Genomic DNA, 15,883 nt, shown 5'->3' with positions numbered 1-15,883 from the left:
AATATATGTTGTGTTGAATGCCAGACAGCTGTTGCAGGTGACTCCACTGACACTAAGACACCACCATGAACGTTTCCAGTGGGCATGAGACCATGTGACCTGGACAACGCTGTCCTGTTCACTATTGAATGTTGGGTCATGTCGCACAGGAATGATGGTTATCAGTGTTGCTGGAGAAGTTGAGGTGAGCAATGCATCAAGGTCAACACACCGTATAACTGTGCTAGCTCAGGGGAGTCTGGGCAGGCATCACCAACCGGCAGGAAACCAATTTCCTGACTGAAGATGGCTCGTCCACTGAATTTACTTACCTCAGAGACATCACGGAACCCATCATCGTCCTCCAATTCCACCAGCACACCCCTAACTTTCTGTTCACGGATGATAAAGCTACACCAAATTCACAGCTAGCCTTCGGGACGTCAGAATGCCTCATTTGATATTACCAGCAATCTCCCCTGACCTCAACCCCATAAAGGACATCAGGGACCAGCTGAAGCAGAGACGGGATGATCGTACCCCACCCCAAAGTGACCTGGCAGAACTGCATAACGCTTCTGAAAGTTTAGCATGAGAATTTGCTGTCAAGCTCTGCTTGACTTTAGTTAATGATCACTATAATTAATTAAGCAAATATGACTTGGGAGTGGTTTTTCTGTTTATTTTTTATCTATGCATTTGATAAATCTTTGTGAATTTTTTATTGTATTTCCTACAATGCTTGAAATAAATCAAACGGTGGAAATAACCGATGCTTATTTAGGGATTTCTTTATTACCGTCTTAATTTTTAGGGTAGTAAATGTCAAATTAATGGGGAGCCGGTTTAGCTCGTGCTGGTTTGCGGTGCCTTCCGTCCGTGAAACCAGGGTTCAACTCCGGGCTTCTCCCTGTTCACTTCTCTACCTCTGTGCCGGTTCCAAGCCCGGTTTGAGAAAGTTGCATCAGGAAGGGCATCCGGCGTAAAACATTGCCAAGTTTACCATGCGACTTGTTCGCTGTGGCGACCCCTGATGGGAGGAGCCGAAAGAGAAGGAAGAAATGTCAAATTAATGAAAATGTTTCTTCTCAAAGGGTAGTTATACCCGTTTCATTCAAATTCAGAGCAAATAGGAAAAGCGCTCATATAAATAATGATTTCACTAACTTATTGTGAGTAATGTCCGTCACAGCATTTTTAAATCTGTATGGATAAAAGGGTGGAATTGAAGACATTCCTCCATTATAAACTTACACATTTCACTGAGACTCTTATAGAACTACATTTCTGAAAATGCATCTGTCTCATGAAACTATATCAAGTTAGATGTGAGATGCAGATTTATGTCACCAAAAAAAAAAAGCACAAATACAAAGTGGCTCAAGATGTTTTTTTATTTAGTTCAGGGAATGACAGGACTCAAGTACAGTAAGTATGATTCCCATAACCATTTGTGGAAAACGACCATCCCCTGGAGTGTATTTCATCTGGATATCCTCTCAAATTTTTAAAGCAGAGCTCTACAAATCCCACATTTTTTGATCATGGAGGATTAACGTCTTTGTCTTAGTTAAGACTCCTCAAGTGAATTAAACTATGCAAGACTCTCAATAAAATATTCCTTTCTGCTATTTATGCAACAAGACGGTTCACACCAAATGTAGACACAAAAGACAAGTGAGACAAAAACACTGAAAGCACAAACTGGGGTTTAGTGTTTCTCAGAGCAACAAGGAGCAGCTCAAAAAAGGAACAACAAACCCTTCCTATAATATAATATTTTAAACTGAAAGAGCTCTCAGTGCACAAGTGTTCCAGTAAATCCTTTTTAACCACATAGATGTCTAAGTGAGGAGTGCTTACCAGACAGCACCACCACCTGTTGATGCAACAACAAAACTGCTGATGGACTCGACCCTTTTTGAGATTTGGGCTGATCTGATCTCGGCGGTCCCTTTTTGCTGTGGAGGAGCGCAGTAAGCCACAAACTAAAGCGTTGTATTCCTATGATTCAAAAAGAAAGAGTGAGGCCAAAGTGAAAGTACTCAAGGCTACATTTCCCTCTCAAGCTTTGCAAATTTGCATCAGACCTCCTGTTAAAAGTTGCAGTTTTGTTCAAGACTCTTTAAGTGTAATATTCCCTTTAGTGGTCTTTAAAAGTGGGAGACTTGACCTTTATGCTGTCCTCCTTCCACCAAAAAAACAAACAGGAAATAGGTATCTGTGGGGAGTGAGGAAAAAAGGTTGTTTTTTTTGTTTGTTTTTTTCTTTAACATTATTTTGGTTTGGGAAATGCAACGGGGAAAACTGGAGTCTTCCACCTATGCCTGGAATTCAAGACCTAGACCAAGCTTGTGGCCTCCTGCGTTGATGTTTTTGCCATCAAGAAGTGCAGACAGCGTCAGTTTGATGCCTGAAAAACACACCAAAGAAAGAGGGTTTTTTTAAATTACCAATGACAACAAAGAGTTAAAGACACCTCAGATCCATGTTTTCCTCTTAAATGCATCTAATACACCGATAAAAAGTAGTGATTAAGAAATTCTTAAAGTAATGACTTATTCAAAACGATTCAACATCTACAGTGTTCCCTCGCTTACCTACCGCGATATGTGAAATCCACAAAGTAGGGTTCCAGATGCTCTAAGGCTGTAAAACTACACACTTGATCCACTTTTCTCAGACAGACATGAACATTTTCACACTTTTCTCTCCTGTTTAAACTCTCAACGTTCATATCTTTATAGAAAAACAAGTCCAGTATTAGTGATCTGTGATCAAAGATTTATGTAGATTTGGAAAGCTAAACGCAATCTGTAGGGATGAGATGTATTAATAAAGGCTCCGGGCAATCAGGATGCAGAACACCGAGCACAAAGAAAAGAAAAAAGCATGCAGAGTTGCGCTAAAAATAAATCTGTGAAACAGTGAAAGATGAACTGTAATTTAACGAGGGAACACTGTATCAATTTGTCAAGTTTCTAAAGCAAATTCTTGTTTTTTTTTCATGTAAAAGCAGCTTTTCTGCTCATTTTTTATTAACAAAACATGTTCTTGAGGAAAGATCCAGACTTGTTTTCTCTAAGCATGGGATTTTTTTTACCGTGTACTATTGGACCTCTCCCTGTATTGAGGATATATTGTACTGTATAGTACTGTGTACTATAGTAATGTATAGTACTATAGTAATGTAAACTTTTTTCTGCCCTTTCAAAAGAACTGGCCCTCAGGCATAAATAAAGTTGTTTGAATTGTATTGAAAACTACTTTTCATAATCAAAATTGGTGTTGAAATAGAAAAACAAATTTCACAAAAAAATCATTGAGTTTAAATTATAATTGCAAGGATGTTGTTTTAGTTAGGTTGTTTCAGGATCAGATTTAGTATTTTGGTAGTAAAAGTTTCAGCTTGTCGAAAATCATCAACACCAAATTCCACCGACCAAACTGCAAAGTATTTCAACCTCGAAAAGATTAAATTTACAGCTGCAAATGTCATTTTTCCTAGGCCTACACAATATACCGCAAATTTATCGTTATCGCGACATCAAGCTGTGCAAAATGCATACCGCAAAAGACGGCGAAAATTGCAATAAACGGTTACCTTAAATGTGCTAAAACATACTCATGGCAGCTTGAAATATTGAACAAATGAAATAAATCCCTTTATGCATTTAACCAATCAGAAGGACCCGTTTACGTTGTTGATCAATCAGATGAGCCCTTTTATGTTTGATGTTTGCCTCCTACGTCAACAAGGGTCAGAGGGAGTATAATTTTAAACCGTTGCAGTGAAATGGAAATGATGTTTTTGGTTGTTTTGCCATTTGTTTATGTACCACAAATTACCGTAAATTCCGGACTACAAAGCGCACCCAATTACAAGCCGCACCCACCCATTTTCACGTGTTTGACTGCTTTTATACATACACAAGCCGTGTCAGAGTACAAGCCGCACATGTGTTAGGCGATATTGTCATCCTGACAGATCAAGGCCAGCATCCCAGAGTGAGTGTGATTCATTAGCACATTGTGGGTGGTGCCAGTTTTGCCTCTGGCTCATGTATTTGAGTGTATCGACATCTGTCATACAGCATGGACCTCTATTCTGTTCACAAGTTCCTCAGTTATGGTGTTTTTATTTCATTTTTTTTTAACTTATTGACAATCTAGATATCATACATAAAATTACAAACAGTAACCATATAATCAACATTACATCCCTCAGTTATGATGAGGAAATTTACATCCGCGATTCCACATTTCCCATGAGTCTTAGGGGCTAAAGGCGGGGCCAATGCCCGGCTCGCCATACTGTTGTACGTGTTTAAGAATGAGTATCAGCAGTGCATGGAGGGGTGAACGGGTACAGCTCTCCTTCCGCTTGTGTCGCGCAGCGTTATGGGAGTAACAGGACTGGTTAAAAAACACACTAGTAAAATAAAGCAGCGACGACTGAAAAGCGCGCGCCTCAGCGCGATACGCGCGCCTCAGTGCGGCGCGTGCGTCAGAATTCAGAAGCCTCTGCGCTCCGCTCCCGCCCCGCGCGCTCCTTGTCTCCCCTTCCTATCTACTCCGACACCTCTGGCCAGGGCGGCTTCAAGGAGGAGCACTTCGTCCCCGTTGCGCCGGTGTAAGGAGCAAATAGTTTCTGTGCAAAGCAATCGGACTTAATACTGTACGTTTTGTGTATGAGGGGCGGATGCGTTGTTACGTGTGGGAGCCATCAGACTGCCATCGGCCCCGCAGCTCAATCAGCAGGAGAGTTTTTCAAAGCAAAATTCCGCTTTTACGGTTTCCTTAGAAACCGTAAATGGAGTGTAAATTCACTCCATGCGCTGTTCTCTCCGTCATGCAGCAAACCGGCTTTTCCAAACCCGTTGGTGACGGTGGACTTTTTTACGCTGCTTTTAACGATTGCTTTTAACTTGAAAGCTTCATCATAATGTAGCGGCGATCACGTGCACGTTGGGTCTAATGGCCCCAAAGGATTCTGGGATGCGGCCGGGCATGCGTGTTTCGTTTTGTTGAACCATGACTGAAGTGTCTAAGACCTGAAGTCAAGTCCATGCTGTTTGGCTGCTAAGAGGTGTGTTGAATATAAATGCCTTGTGCTAGAATTCAAACTATTCACTGAGTTCGAAAGTACGTACATGGCGGCCGCCAATTAAATCCATAAATTAGCCGCGTCACTGAATAAGCCGCAAGGCTGTAAGCGCAGGAAAAAAGTAGCGGCTTATAGTCCGGAAATTACGGTATATCGTCATCGCAATATTAATCACCAATATCGCGAGTTTTCCTCATATGGTGCAGCCCTAATTTTTCCTATTCAGGTAGAAAATTCCCAAACTAGAAAGTAGCTTCACTCACCTGGCTTCAGAGTCTGAGTGTAGCCCAGACCCACGAGGCTGGAATTGTTCACCTTGGCCTGAGAAAGAACAGAGTTTAGCAACGTTAGAGCGGCTGAACGGGCTTTTATAGACACTTCAGTCTCACAGCCAGAGAGTCCTGGTTTGAATCCCAACTGGGTCCTTTCTATGTGAAGTTAGCATGTTCTCCTCGTGGGGGGGGAGTGTTTCTGGCTTAATGGCTTCCTCCCACAGTTCAAAAGCATTCTTTGTATGTTAATTGGTGCTTAGCTGTGAATGCGAGTGTGTAGTTGTTTGACTCTTTGTGGACTATGGACTGGCAAACTGTCCAGGGTGCAACACAACTGTAAATAAAGTAATAGGGATAGGCTCCAGCATCCCCATGACCCAAAACAGGAGGTAGGAGGTGTAGAAGATGGATGACTGCATTCATGAACAATTGAATACATTTTACTTACAAGTCAAGTAGGTTTAAAGTTAAGTGGGTCAAACAGAGATAAAAAAACTAAACATTTTTCCCTCTTCCTCTACTGACTTTCTGCTCAAACTTTTCAGAATAAAAAAAAAACAAAAAAAACAAAAATCCATCCATCCATCTTCTTCTGCTCATCCAGGACCGGGTCACGGGGGCAGCTGTCTAAGCCAGGGGTGTCAAACTCATTTTGGTTCGGGGGCCACATTCAACCTCTCTGATCTCAAGTGGGCCAGACCAGCAACATAAAAGCAAAATAACAGTTTTGTTTTTTTTTGTCATTTGGAAAAAATGCCTCAACCAACATGGTAGTCTATTATTTATTAATACACATTCATTCACAGAGGCCAAAAGGTCAATAGCTTTTAGGGAACAAGACTTCTGCAGCCTCCAGCATTTTTCTATAAGTTCACTATCTGAAAATGGTTTGGATGTTTGCTCCAACTTGTCTGCAATCAGGTGTCTGTCACTGCTCCATCACTGACGTCACGCTGCAGTAAATGCAGACGGTTGGTCTTCAGTCCAGCTAATAGTTGGTAAATCTTCTCTTTTCTTAACTGCAAATGGTGAAAATTTTCTTTATGGTGAGTCTCATATGTGCTGAATGTTGTATTCTTTGAGCCCTGTGACCTGTTGATGACGTAACAAGCAGGCAGGTTTTGCATTCGGCTCCATGAACAAATAATTCCTGGAAAGCTCAGCACTCCACTTCAACCTTTCTTTCTTTTTGACAACATTTTGGTCATTATTGTGTCACTACTGATCATTCTCATAGCAATGTAACAGCGGTGAGAATCTAAGAGAACCAAAATACATCTTACCCACACCCAAAGTTGTTAGGATTCACTTTTGAGAAATGCTGTTTCACCTGCTTTGCTTTTGCTTTTCTCCCCCTAGTGGCGGAATTGCGCACTTCGGTTATTTCTTTAAAAAATCATAAATGGGCAAAGGAATGGACTAGAATTTTAAGAATTTTTTTGTTTTTGTTTTTAAAACATCCTAAATTCTTTTACTTTTCATGACTGGGCCAGATTGAACCATCTAGTATATGTTTGACACCCCTGGTCTAAGCAAAGATGCCCAGACTTTACATTTGTCCGTGGAGAGGGAAGATGAAAACGTTATTAAAAAATACATTTAAATACAATTTTTTTTGTGCAACAATTGTTTATATGCAATGCATTGTGGTCTGTATATTTGCAAATCTAGTTAGCATCGATTCACACTGGTTTTCCGCAGAGACTTTCTAGGGCACTCGATTTTGGAACTGTAGATTCGTAAAAGCACCACAAAATGGTGAACAACCAAATAGAGCACTATGTAGTGAGTAGTGAAGGAATTCAGACATACTCAGTTACAAGACTTTTGGGTAAACAGGTTCAGATTATAAACAACCAATCAGAGTAATTAGCTCTGAGGGGGATTTAACCGAGGCTCAAGTTGGAGATAATTCAGTTGAAGCCCGTCTGTTCCAGACAGACTCTTCCTTTTGAACCTTTTGGCAGAAGTTCCCCTGCATTCCTATCTTGAAGACCTAACATACCATGCCAAGTTGGTCAGCAGAGGCAGTAGAGTGTGTAACTAAGACAACAACATTGTGAAGACCCCCATAGAAAAGGCTACTCACAGAAAAAGATGCGTCTGGATCAATCTGATACTTGGCAGCAATGCCAAAGCGAGTGTTGCTGTTTCCAGCTGTCCAGGACAGGTTGACGGCTGTCTCCAGCTGCTCGTTCACCTTCTGGTAGATGGATCCACCAAACTCTGTGCCATCATTTCTGAGGAGACATAGAAATATGTTGAACAGTGAGAAGGAAAAGGCATTTTTCCCTGTGGGGAACACTAGATGCTATAAACGAATGAAATGTGTTTTCGATGTTCCCTAAAATATCTTGGCGGTCTAGGACTGTGACATTCGTGGCAACGCACCACACTCAGGTGGACTTTCACCGATGCAAAGCCTGCATTAACCTCCGTCTCACCTTACATAACCACTTCAGCGGGGAAATAAACCCGGCTTTGCCAGAGGGGTGCTGCACGAACACTCTACCTTGTCCTTCCCTTCTGCCCCCTGAGACTGGCCCAGTCTGCCAATCACACTCACATATAGTAAATCCCATCACCTGGGTATAAAAATACCTCACTGGCACCTTCGTGCATGGCAAAAAGCCAAACAGGAAACGTAAAAGTTAGATGGCGAAGAAAATGTGTAGGACTCGTATAGAAGCAACAACAGAGAGTGAGAAAGTTTCATGCATAGTTAAAACTTCACTTTAAAGATAGAGTACTATTAATGTATGAGTCAACATGCTTAAAATATACTCCACAACCTTTTTCAGTTCTTTCTACATCAGTTCCATAAACTGAATTGAATTTGTGGCTCATTTATGACAGTCATTTACCGGGAAAGAACCTTGGCGCTCGAGTGAAAATCAATTGAGCTCGAGCGAATGCAAGACTGCAACCCTGGATCTATGGACTTCTTCATGAATTCTTACACGTTGGTGTGGAGCTGGAACTCATCGGTCTTGTATCCAACGGCAAAGTTGCTCTGGGTGACCTTATTCCTGCCAGCCTCAAAGGTCATCTGGTAGCCGGCGAGCCAGCCTTCATAACCCACCACGGCGGCTCCATGGATGGCCGTCCCGTTGATGTCATAGTTAACGTCGCAGCCGACGTTGACGTGGTCGCACTTGTATGCCGTCTTTACTTTACCTCCTTTCTTGCTGGATGATTGGGGAAAAAAGTAAATGTTTATTGACAGCAGGAAGTTTAGAAATGCGAGTTGGTGTCTTTGACGGCTCATTTACAACTTTTTTTTCTTTCTAAATTCTATTTGCAGTTTATTTACCCAGTGTTTGGTGAAAAGGAGGAATCCAAAGTGAGCTTCAGCCCCTTAGCCAACTGCGGAAAAGAAAAACCCAAGTAAGACGACTCAAAACAGACAAACCTCTTTGTATAAACACCTCTAATTTCTCATTTAAGCTACAGAGTTCCCTCGCTGTATTGCGATTCACCTTTTGCTATTTCGCAAAATATAGTGCAGTACAAATAATATATTTTTTTCAAAGCTTACTGTGTTCTGCATTCTGATTGGTTAGAGCCCTTGTTACTCAATCCCCGTTGTGCGGCGTCTCTTGTACAAATACATGCATGGTCTCCAAATCTACATAAGTCTTCCATCGCAGGCAGATCTTTGTTTTGTATTCTATTTCCCTGGACTTTTTTCCCCCACAAACGTTTGAACTTTGAGAGAAGTGGTTAAAGCGTGTAGTGAGGAGTTTTATAGCCTTTAAACATCTATAATCCTACTTTGCAGATTTTACATATCGCAGGTTATCTTTAGAATGCAATTCCCACGATAAAGGAGGGAGTAAAACGCAATCGCTACATCAGCCGCTTCTCTAGAAACGTTTACGACTAAAACAAACAGTAGGATCATATTGTGTTTTTCAGTTTTATTCCGTTAGCAATTACCTGGTCCTCAACGGTGATCTCAGTTCCCAGAGTGTTGTCCGTGTTCCACTTCTCCGTAAAGGTCAGTCCATGCTCCGCCCACTTGTATTTAGTTTCCAATGACCCAGCAACCTTGCTCGTCTCGGTGTTGGCAGAGCCTGTGCTGGTGAACTCCTGCAGATGTCAAAAATCTGTGAGTTCGGACTGTTGACTAGAATTCAGGAATAAGACATTTCTAATTACAAATTCATTTAAATCCTAAATCTTAACTAGCTCGGGTGGGTTGGCCCTGCTTATCCCAGCGCAGACGGAAACATTGGTACCTTTAAATCTACAAATGTATTCTTGGGTTGGTACCGTCTTATCTCCAGGAGCTCACAGAACAGAAGAGCAGCAGCAGCTGCAGCAGGAGCTACAGCAGCAGCAGCTGCTGTAGCTACAGCAGCTGCTGCTGTAGCTGCTCCTGCTGCAGCTGCAGCAGCTGCAGCTGCTGCTGCCGCAGCTGCTCTGTTGCTGTAGCTGTTGCTGCAGCTACAACAGCAGCAGCAGCTACAGCAGGAGCAGCAGCTACAGCAGCAGCAGCAGCTAAAGCAGCAGCTGCAGCAGGAGCAGCTACAGCTGCAGCAGCAGCTATAGCAGGAGCAGGAGCTACAGCAGCAGCTGCTACAGCAGCAGCTACAGCAGCTACAGCAGGAGCAGGAGCAGCAGCAGCAGCAGCTACAGCAGCAGCAGGAGCAGCAGCAGCTGCAGCAGGAGCAGCTACAGCTGCAGCAGGAGCTACAGCAGCAGCTACAGCAGCAGGAGCAGCAGCAACTACAGCAGCAGCAGGAGCAGCAGCTGCAGCAGGAGCAGCTACAGCTGCAGCAGCAGCTACAGCAGGAGCAGCAGCTACAGCTGCAGCAGGAGCAGCAGCTACAGCTGCAGCAGGAGCAGCAGCTACAGCTACAGCTGCAGCAGCTACAGCTGAAGCAGGAGCAGCAGCTACAGCAGCAGCTACAGCAGGAGCAGCAGCTGCAGCAGGAGCAGCTACAGCTGCAGCTGCAGCTACAGCAGCAGCAGGAGCAGCAGCAGCTGCAGCAGGAGCAGCTACAGCTGCAGCAGGAGCAGCTGCAGCAGGAGCAGCTGCAGCAGGAGCAGCTACTACAGCTGCAGCAGGAGCAGCAGCTACAGCTGCAGCAACTCCAAAAAGAGTTTAGATTGAAAGAATTGGTCTCTCTGGACACTTTCAGATTACTTTTAAATGAACGCGAGACAAAGTTACCAAACTGTGAATGCTTTATTTAAGACTGTCTTTTCATATTAACCGGGTGTAATTGAGAAATGTGTGTTATTGTTGTGCTGCTGCCTCCAGGCCAGGACGCTTTTGCAAAAGAGATTTTTAATCTCAATGAGTTTTTTTTTATCCTGGTAAAACAAAGGTGTAATAATAACAAAAACACATTTTAACTAGCTAGCATATAGATAACCTTTGAAAAAAAGCTTTTGATTTTTTTATCCCAGTCAAGAAATAAATGTCTATGCTATCTTAGAGGCTTAACTGTGATCAGATAACAGTTTATTACCAACAAGGAGCTACCTAAATTGTGATAAGAGTCCTGAAGTACAGACTGGCAGCACCGAGTATCTGAGAAGAAGTGACAAAAACATACCAGTCCATTCTCAGACTTTGTCTTCAAGTCCAGCTTGATGAGTCCGAAACCTAAAATAAACAACGTTGTGAGAAAAACCGCTGTCATTCTGTTTAACCTGGTAGTGACATCGCTGTCAGAGAATCCACAAAGCCAGCGGTTGTGCTTTGGTCCTCCACATTTACTCTCTCTGAATAAAGACGTTTAAAAAAATAAACATGTACACAATAAAAGCCACATACATATTTATTTTATGAACATTTAACAAAAAATATCATATGATGTTAAAATTAACACCAGACTCCAGGTATTCCAGCTCATAGTAGGTCTTTGTGTTTTTATGAAGAAGCCACTCTCAGGAACAAACGTTTGTGATCAAAAAGAAACTCTGGTGTCACTCCAAATTTCATTCATCTAAATGGATTCATCTAAACACAAAAAGTTCTATAAATCACTGGATTTAAAAGTTTGCTTTTGAAAAAGGTTTAATGAGCATGTCTGATAAATGACAACTGAATCAGATAAAAGCTCTTATATCATGTCACAGCCTTTGCAGCTGTTGAGATGTTTGTTCAAGGCATTCTTACAGAACTGTCTATGTGCAACACCCTATTTAAAGGGACTTAATTGAAGTCAATGGAAAATCAGTGGTTGTCTATTTATACACAAACATAGCTCTACCCTGGCTTTTGTCAGAGCAGGTTCTGTAACATGGACCCAATACACCCATCAGGTTACAGTCAGGTTACATTTTTATACAGAAACTAGACGGTTCTAAAAACGTTTTGGGGATTACTTCACACCACAATAAAGACGAGCAACGAAACAAGGAAAGATTATTTAAATAAGAGGTGATGTTTGTATTAATAGTCCTGGAAAATTACAATAATCCCAACAAGTGTTATAGCTACTTTTATTTTACATGAAATCCAGACTTTTTGTTTTTTAATCTCAACTGTAATCCAAACCTTGGAGAATTCTGATTGGCTAATAAGGGCTCACCATATCCCTTTGTAAAGACATCCCTGGCAGACTTTCCAAGGTCAGCATAGGTGGGAGGTACAGCCATTTTCTGAAAACAAAAGAAAAAGCAGGTGTAGCCTGAGAACGGATTGAGAGTAACAGGAAGATGACGGGACAGGTGAAAGAAGTAAAAGCTTAACTTTAAAGACCTGCTCTGATCATCTTTTAAACCATATTAAAAGCTTCCCCAGGGGTCTTTTCATTTCTATGACATGGTTTATGCCTATCATCCATCTGTTTATAGGCGATCTCGGAAGCTTACAACCCCAACCTAATAATAAAAATGGCTAACAATATTCGAGCTATCTAGCTGTACAGTTTTGAGCCGGATGCCAGCTCAGTTGAGGAAAACTTAGGGCAGATGCATCAGAATGGAACCAAAGCTCAGTCAAACTGTAAACAAACCAAGACCACCTTAAAAATGGTCCAAGAGCAGTTCCTGGTCCTGAAGCAGGATCCACTAGTTGGGTGCATTCAGACTGAAAATTTGTTCCAGAATATCGTGGGGAAACGAACTCTGGTTCACTTTAAGCAGACCAAATGTATCCAGTCTGAATACCACCGAAGATTCAACCAAGTATTTTTAAACCTCTTTAAGAGTAGTTGAAAACAAATATCTGAAACTCTGTAAAACAGAGAAGTTCATGAGGACCATGGTGGTTGCTGGGTAGATTCTTTGCCAACCGCTTCATGGCGGCACTCAGACATTGGCACAGACCAGTTCTTTGTCCACCTCTTTCAAAACCAGTCATGCAAATATTTCATAATCGCCCCCACATAAAGAGACCCATTTACAGAGCACAAATGTAAATAAGGACTTGTGCAGAGTTAGCGACAACGTAATATCTAGTAGATATGACACGAATTTCAAGGGTAAGCTGAGCGAATGGCAGCTGGATCCTGAAAACTCCAACTAAATTTGCAGGTGTTTTTTTTTTAAATAATTCATTGAGATCTGAAGCAGCAGATTGGTATTCAAGTGGACCCCAGCTGAAATCAAAGCTTTGTATTAAACAGCATTAAGCACTTCACGGGAGCCAATCAGCAGCCATCACAAGTCCTATTTTATGCTTTTAGTAGATTTTCAATTCAAAATGCAGCAAACAACTACCACATTAAGTCCTTTATGTTTGCTCTATTCCTTTTTACGTCATTTTCAAACATCCCATCATTAGTTTTGGGTTGTTCTGGTGTCATTGCTAAAGTCTGTCAGTCCTTCTTAACATAGATGTGAAACCTCAGCCAGGAAACTGACTAGTATAATTCATGTGATGCCCCAGCTTCCCCCTGGAAATAGCCCATTCATTAAGCAGCTCAGACCCACTCGCAATGCTCAGACACGCCGTCTGCACTGGTACACCTGCTGTGTCTGCCGCGTGCTGGCGAGGCTTCACGCAGAAATGTCCGAACCCTAGAGAGGACGCACGAGGTCAAAGACACGACACTCCCTCCACAAAACCTAAACTGCTTTTATTTGACCGTTTTTCAACAAATGTGAAAGAAAAAAGGAAAAGGACCCTGCAATAATATTAACACGACAGGCAGGGACCACTCATAACATCTTTAGCTTAACTTTGAGCCGGCTTCCGAACGTCCTTCAGCATCACTCATGCGTTTTTTAAAGACATACAGCAGTAGCCAGGAAGAAAAGTGATTCCTGGAAAGTGTTTTGCATTGATTTTGCTCTCCTAAAAAACACCACGAAGGTGAACATTTCCCTGAAATGAAGGTTAAGAGGAGAGCATCCTCCTGACCTCGCCTGCTAACCGATTAGCACGCTGTTTAATGACGTAAAACAGAAATAAAAGTGGGTACAAATATAATAAAGTACAAGCTTCAAAAGAAGAAGCCGTTATTAGCTACTGCAGAATTTAAAGTGAAAATTAGACACACGATTTTCCAAACAGCAAAGCAGTTTTTTTGACCGCAGTGCGAGACATTAGCCACAAAGCTAGCCGCAGAGATGGCTTATAAAAGCAGAGGGCCTAACCATCCTGCTGCGTTCCAAACGTCAGGATGGCGGGACCATCCCGGGAGTCCGCGGCGAGGCGCGGCCCCGGTAACAGCCAGGAGCAGCTGCGGTCAAACGACGCCATTTTTAAATAATATTCAGAGGAAAGTCTAAAACGCCTACCTCCGTGGAACAGCCTGAACTGAGAATTGTCAACTGCACAACGACAGGGGAGGGAGAGGGGTAGCGTCACGCGCACGTTGAAAATCACGCAAACTCCGACAGCATGTCGTCATAAACAAAGATCCAATTCGGGCTCTCATTGCAAGACAGCTCACTCCAATTTTTTTTTGAAGCGCCAAATGTTAGTGGACACTATCTTCTTTTTATACATGTATTTAATGACATTACATAGATTAAATCAGTCACATTATTTTGACTGTTTAATTCTTTTGTACTCTTAGAATTTCATCAAGTAATTTTCCTAAAACAAATTCCAAACGAATCACTTCACTTTTAACAAATAGTAATGATGAGGACCTTTGCAAAGAATAAAATGTGATACATAGATTTTTTTAAAAAGAGCAGGTAAAACTCTGCAGACTAACGTTTGTGTTTAAAAAGCATTTTAACCAGCTAAAAAAGAGTTATCTCTATTTGTTTTTGTTTTTTTTGAATGGTAAATTTTTTTTTTACTTTTAAAAATTTAAACAGGTGTTTTGTTAGTAACAACTACTGAAATAGGATATCACATTTAGCAAAAGAAATTCTCAAAAGAAGAATTGGTAAATAGCTTTTCTTTCCCTTCCTCAAATTGTCTTGCTTTTCACAGGACACAGCATAAAAAGACTCATCACTGGATATCTAAAATTAAGATAAAATAAAAAAAAACTTGCAATAGAACATTAACAATTAGCTCATATAATAGCTTATATAACTACTGCATCAAAATATAATTTACAACTAAAAAAATGATTCTTGGAGATTGTTAAGGGATACTTCTTTTCAGCTCTAAAATAAAATTTCATTTAAAACTTGGACATCTCCATCCCAGTCATACCCATTTTTGTTTTGTTTCAATACTGTTTCACATGTTTTTAGGACTAAATGTGAGAAAGCAAAACCATTCACAGGTGAAACTTCCTCTCTCACAACAGTACTCACTGAAATCCTCAACTTCAAAAAGAAAAAAGGTTTATTGATTAATCTAGAAATTGCAGTGAATATATTAAATGAGGTTGTGGCTGTGTGTTTTTTTTGTCTGAAGTTTAAGGTTTAAAAGAGGTGGAGTCAGAGGTGGGGACTGTGATGGAGACGGCTGGAATCAGGTTGTAATCTATTATTTGACCAGTTGATGTCGCTGTTACCAAAATGTTGTCAAAACCTCCGTTTCCTGCTTAAATTAGAGTTGATGGTTCTTGGGTAAAATCCTACTCTTCTTCCTTTTGTTTGTTTTTTAGAGTCCACTCTTTGTTCTTTTGCAGCATTTCAACTCTAATTTCTTATTTTTCCTTTTCATATCAAATTAGCTTTCATTAAAACTTCTTACAAGTTTTGATATACAATTTTTTAATAGATACTAAAATCCCATAATATTGCCGTGTTTATTAGGTAAAGAGACATAAATTGTTAAATAATTACTTGCTAGTAAAATATTCTCTTCACAGATGTCTGCCTGATTTGTAATGGAAGATGATTATGCAAAAGAATGACTTCCTGAGATTTACTTCAACAGGAAAGTCAAAGCCAGGAACGTTTTATCTCTTGCCAGCAGGACTTTTCTGTTTAAGTATTTTTCCACCTGAATATTAAGTATACATTAGCATAATTCTCCTGTCATTAAAAGGAATGACTTTAAGGACTTTTACCTATGATAATCTCCAGGAGACAGACTCATCTGCTTTCTAAAGCTTTTTCAATCATGGTTTAAACACCACCAGCTGGCTACCCTTCAAACCCTTCAATGATGCATTTTTCCTAAAAGGGCTTCAGTTTTTGACACACC

The 15,883-nt window shown here is 41.1% G+C and overlaps 1 protein-coding gene across 1 annotated transcript; it reads right to left on the bottom strand.

The window, feature by feature from the left end:
- Window positions 1-1,355: 1,355 nt before the first annotated feature.
- vdac1 (voltage dependent anion channel 1) lies at window positions 1,356-14,179 on the bottom strand. The gene is made up of 9 exons (XM_004076064.4): window positions 14,062-14,179; window positions 11,907-11,976; window positions 10,926-10,975; window positions 9,298-9,450; window positions 8,672-8,724; window positions 8,319-8,546; window positions 7,448-7,598; window positions 5,350-5,407; window positions 1,356-2,392 (listed from the first exon to the last, which is right to left on the bottom strand). The coding sequence occupies exons 2-9, from the start codon at window positions 11,971-11,973 to the stop codon at window positions 2,301-2,303; spliced, it is 852 nt and encodes a 283-aa protein (XP_004076112.1). The 5' UTR covers window positions 11,974-11,976; window positions 14,062-14,179; the 3' UTR covers window positions 1,356-2,300.
- Between the last annotated feature and the right edge of the window lie 1,704 nt (window positions 14,180-15,883).

Source organism: Oryzias latipes, chromosome 14, assembly GCF_002234675.1.
Source record: "Oryzias latipes chromosome 14, ASM223467v1".
Classification (NCBI taxonomy): domain Eukaryota; kingdom Metazoa; phylum Chordata; class Actinopteri; order Beloniformes; family Adrianichthyidae; genus Oryzias; species Oryzias latipes.
This window is presented reverse-complemented; position numbering and strand designations above follow the sequence as displayed.

What these genes read in the sequence shown, in the direction of transcription:
- vdac1 (XM_004076064.4), bottom strand. Translation starts at nt 11,973, where the DNA reads ATGGCTGTACCTCCCACCTATGCTGACCTTGGAAAGTCTGCCAGGGAT. An exon ending in CAAAGTCTGAGAATGGACTG is followed by an intron (nt 9,451 to 10,925) that starts GTATGTTTTTGT and finishes TGACATCTGCAG; the next exon opens with GAGTTCACCAGCACAGGCTC. An exon ending in ATCCAGACGCATCTTTTTCT is followed by an intron (nt 5,408 to 7,447) that starts GTGAGTAGCCTT and finishes GTTCTTTCTCAG; the next exon opens with GCCAAGGTGAACAATTCCAG.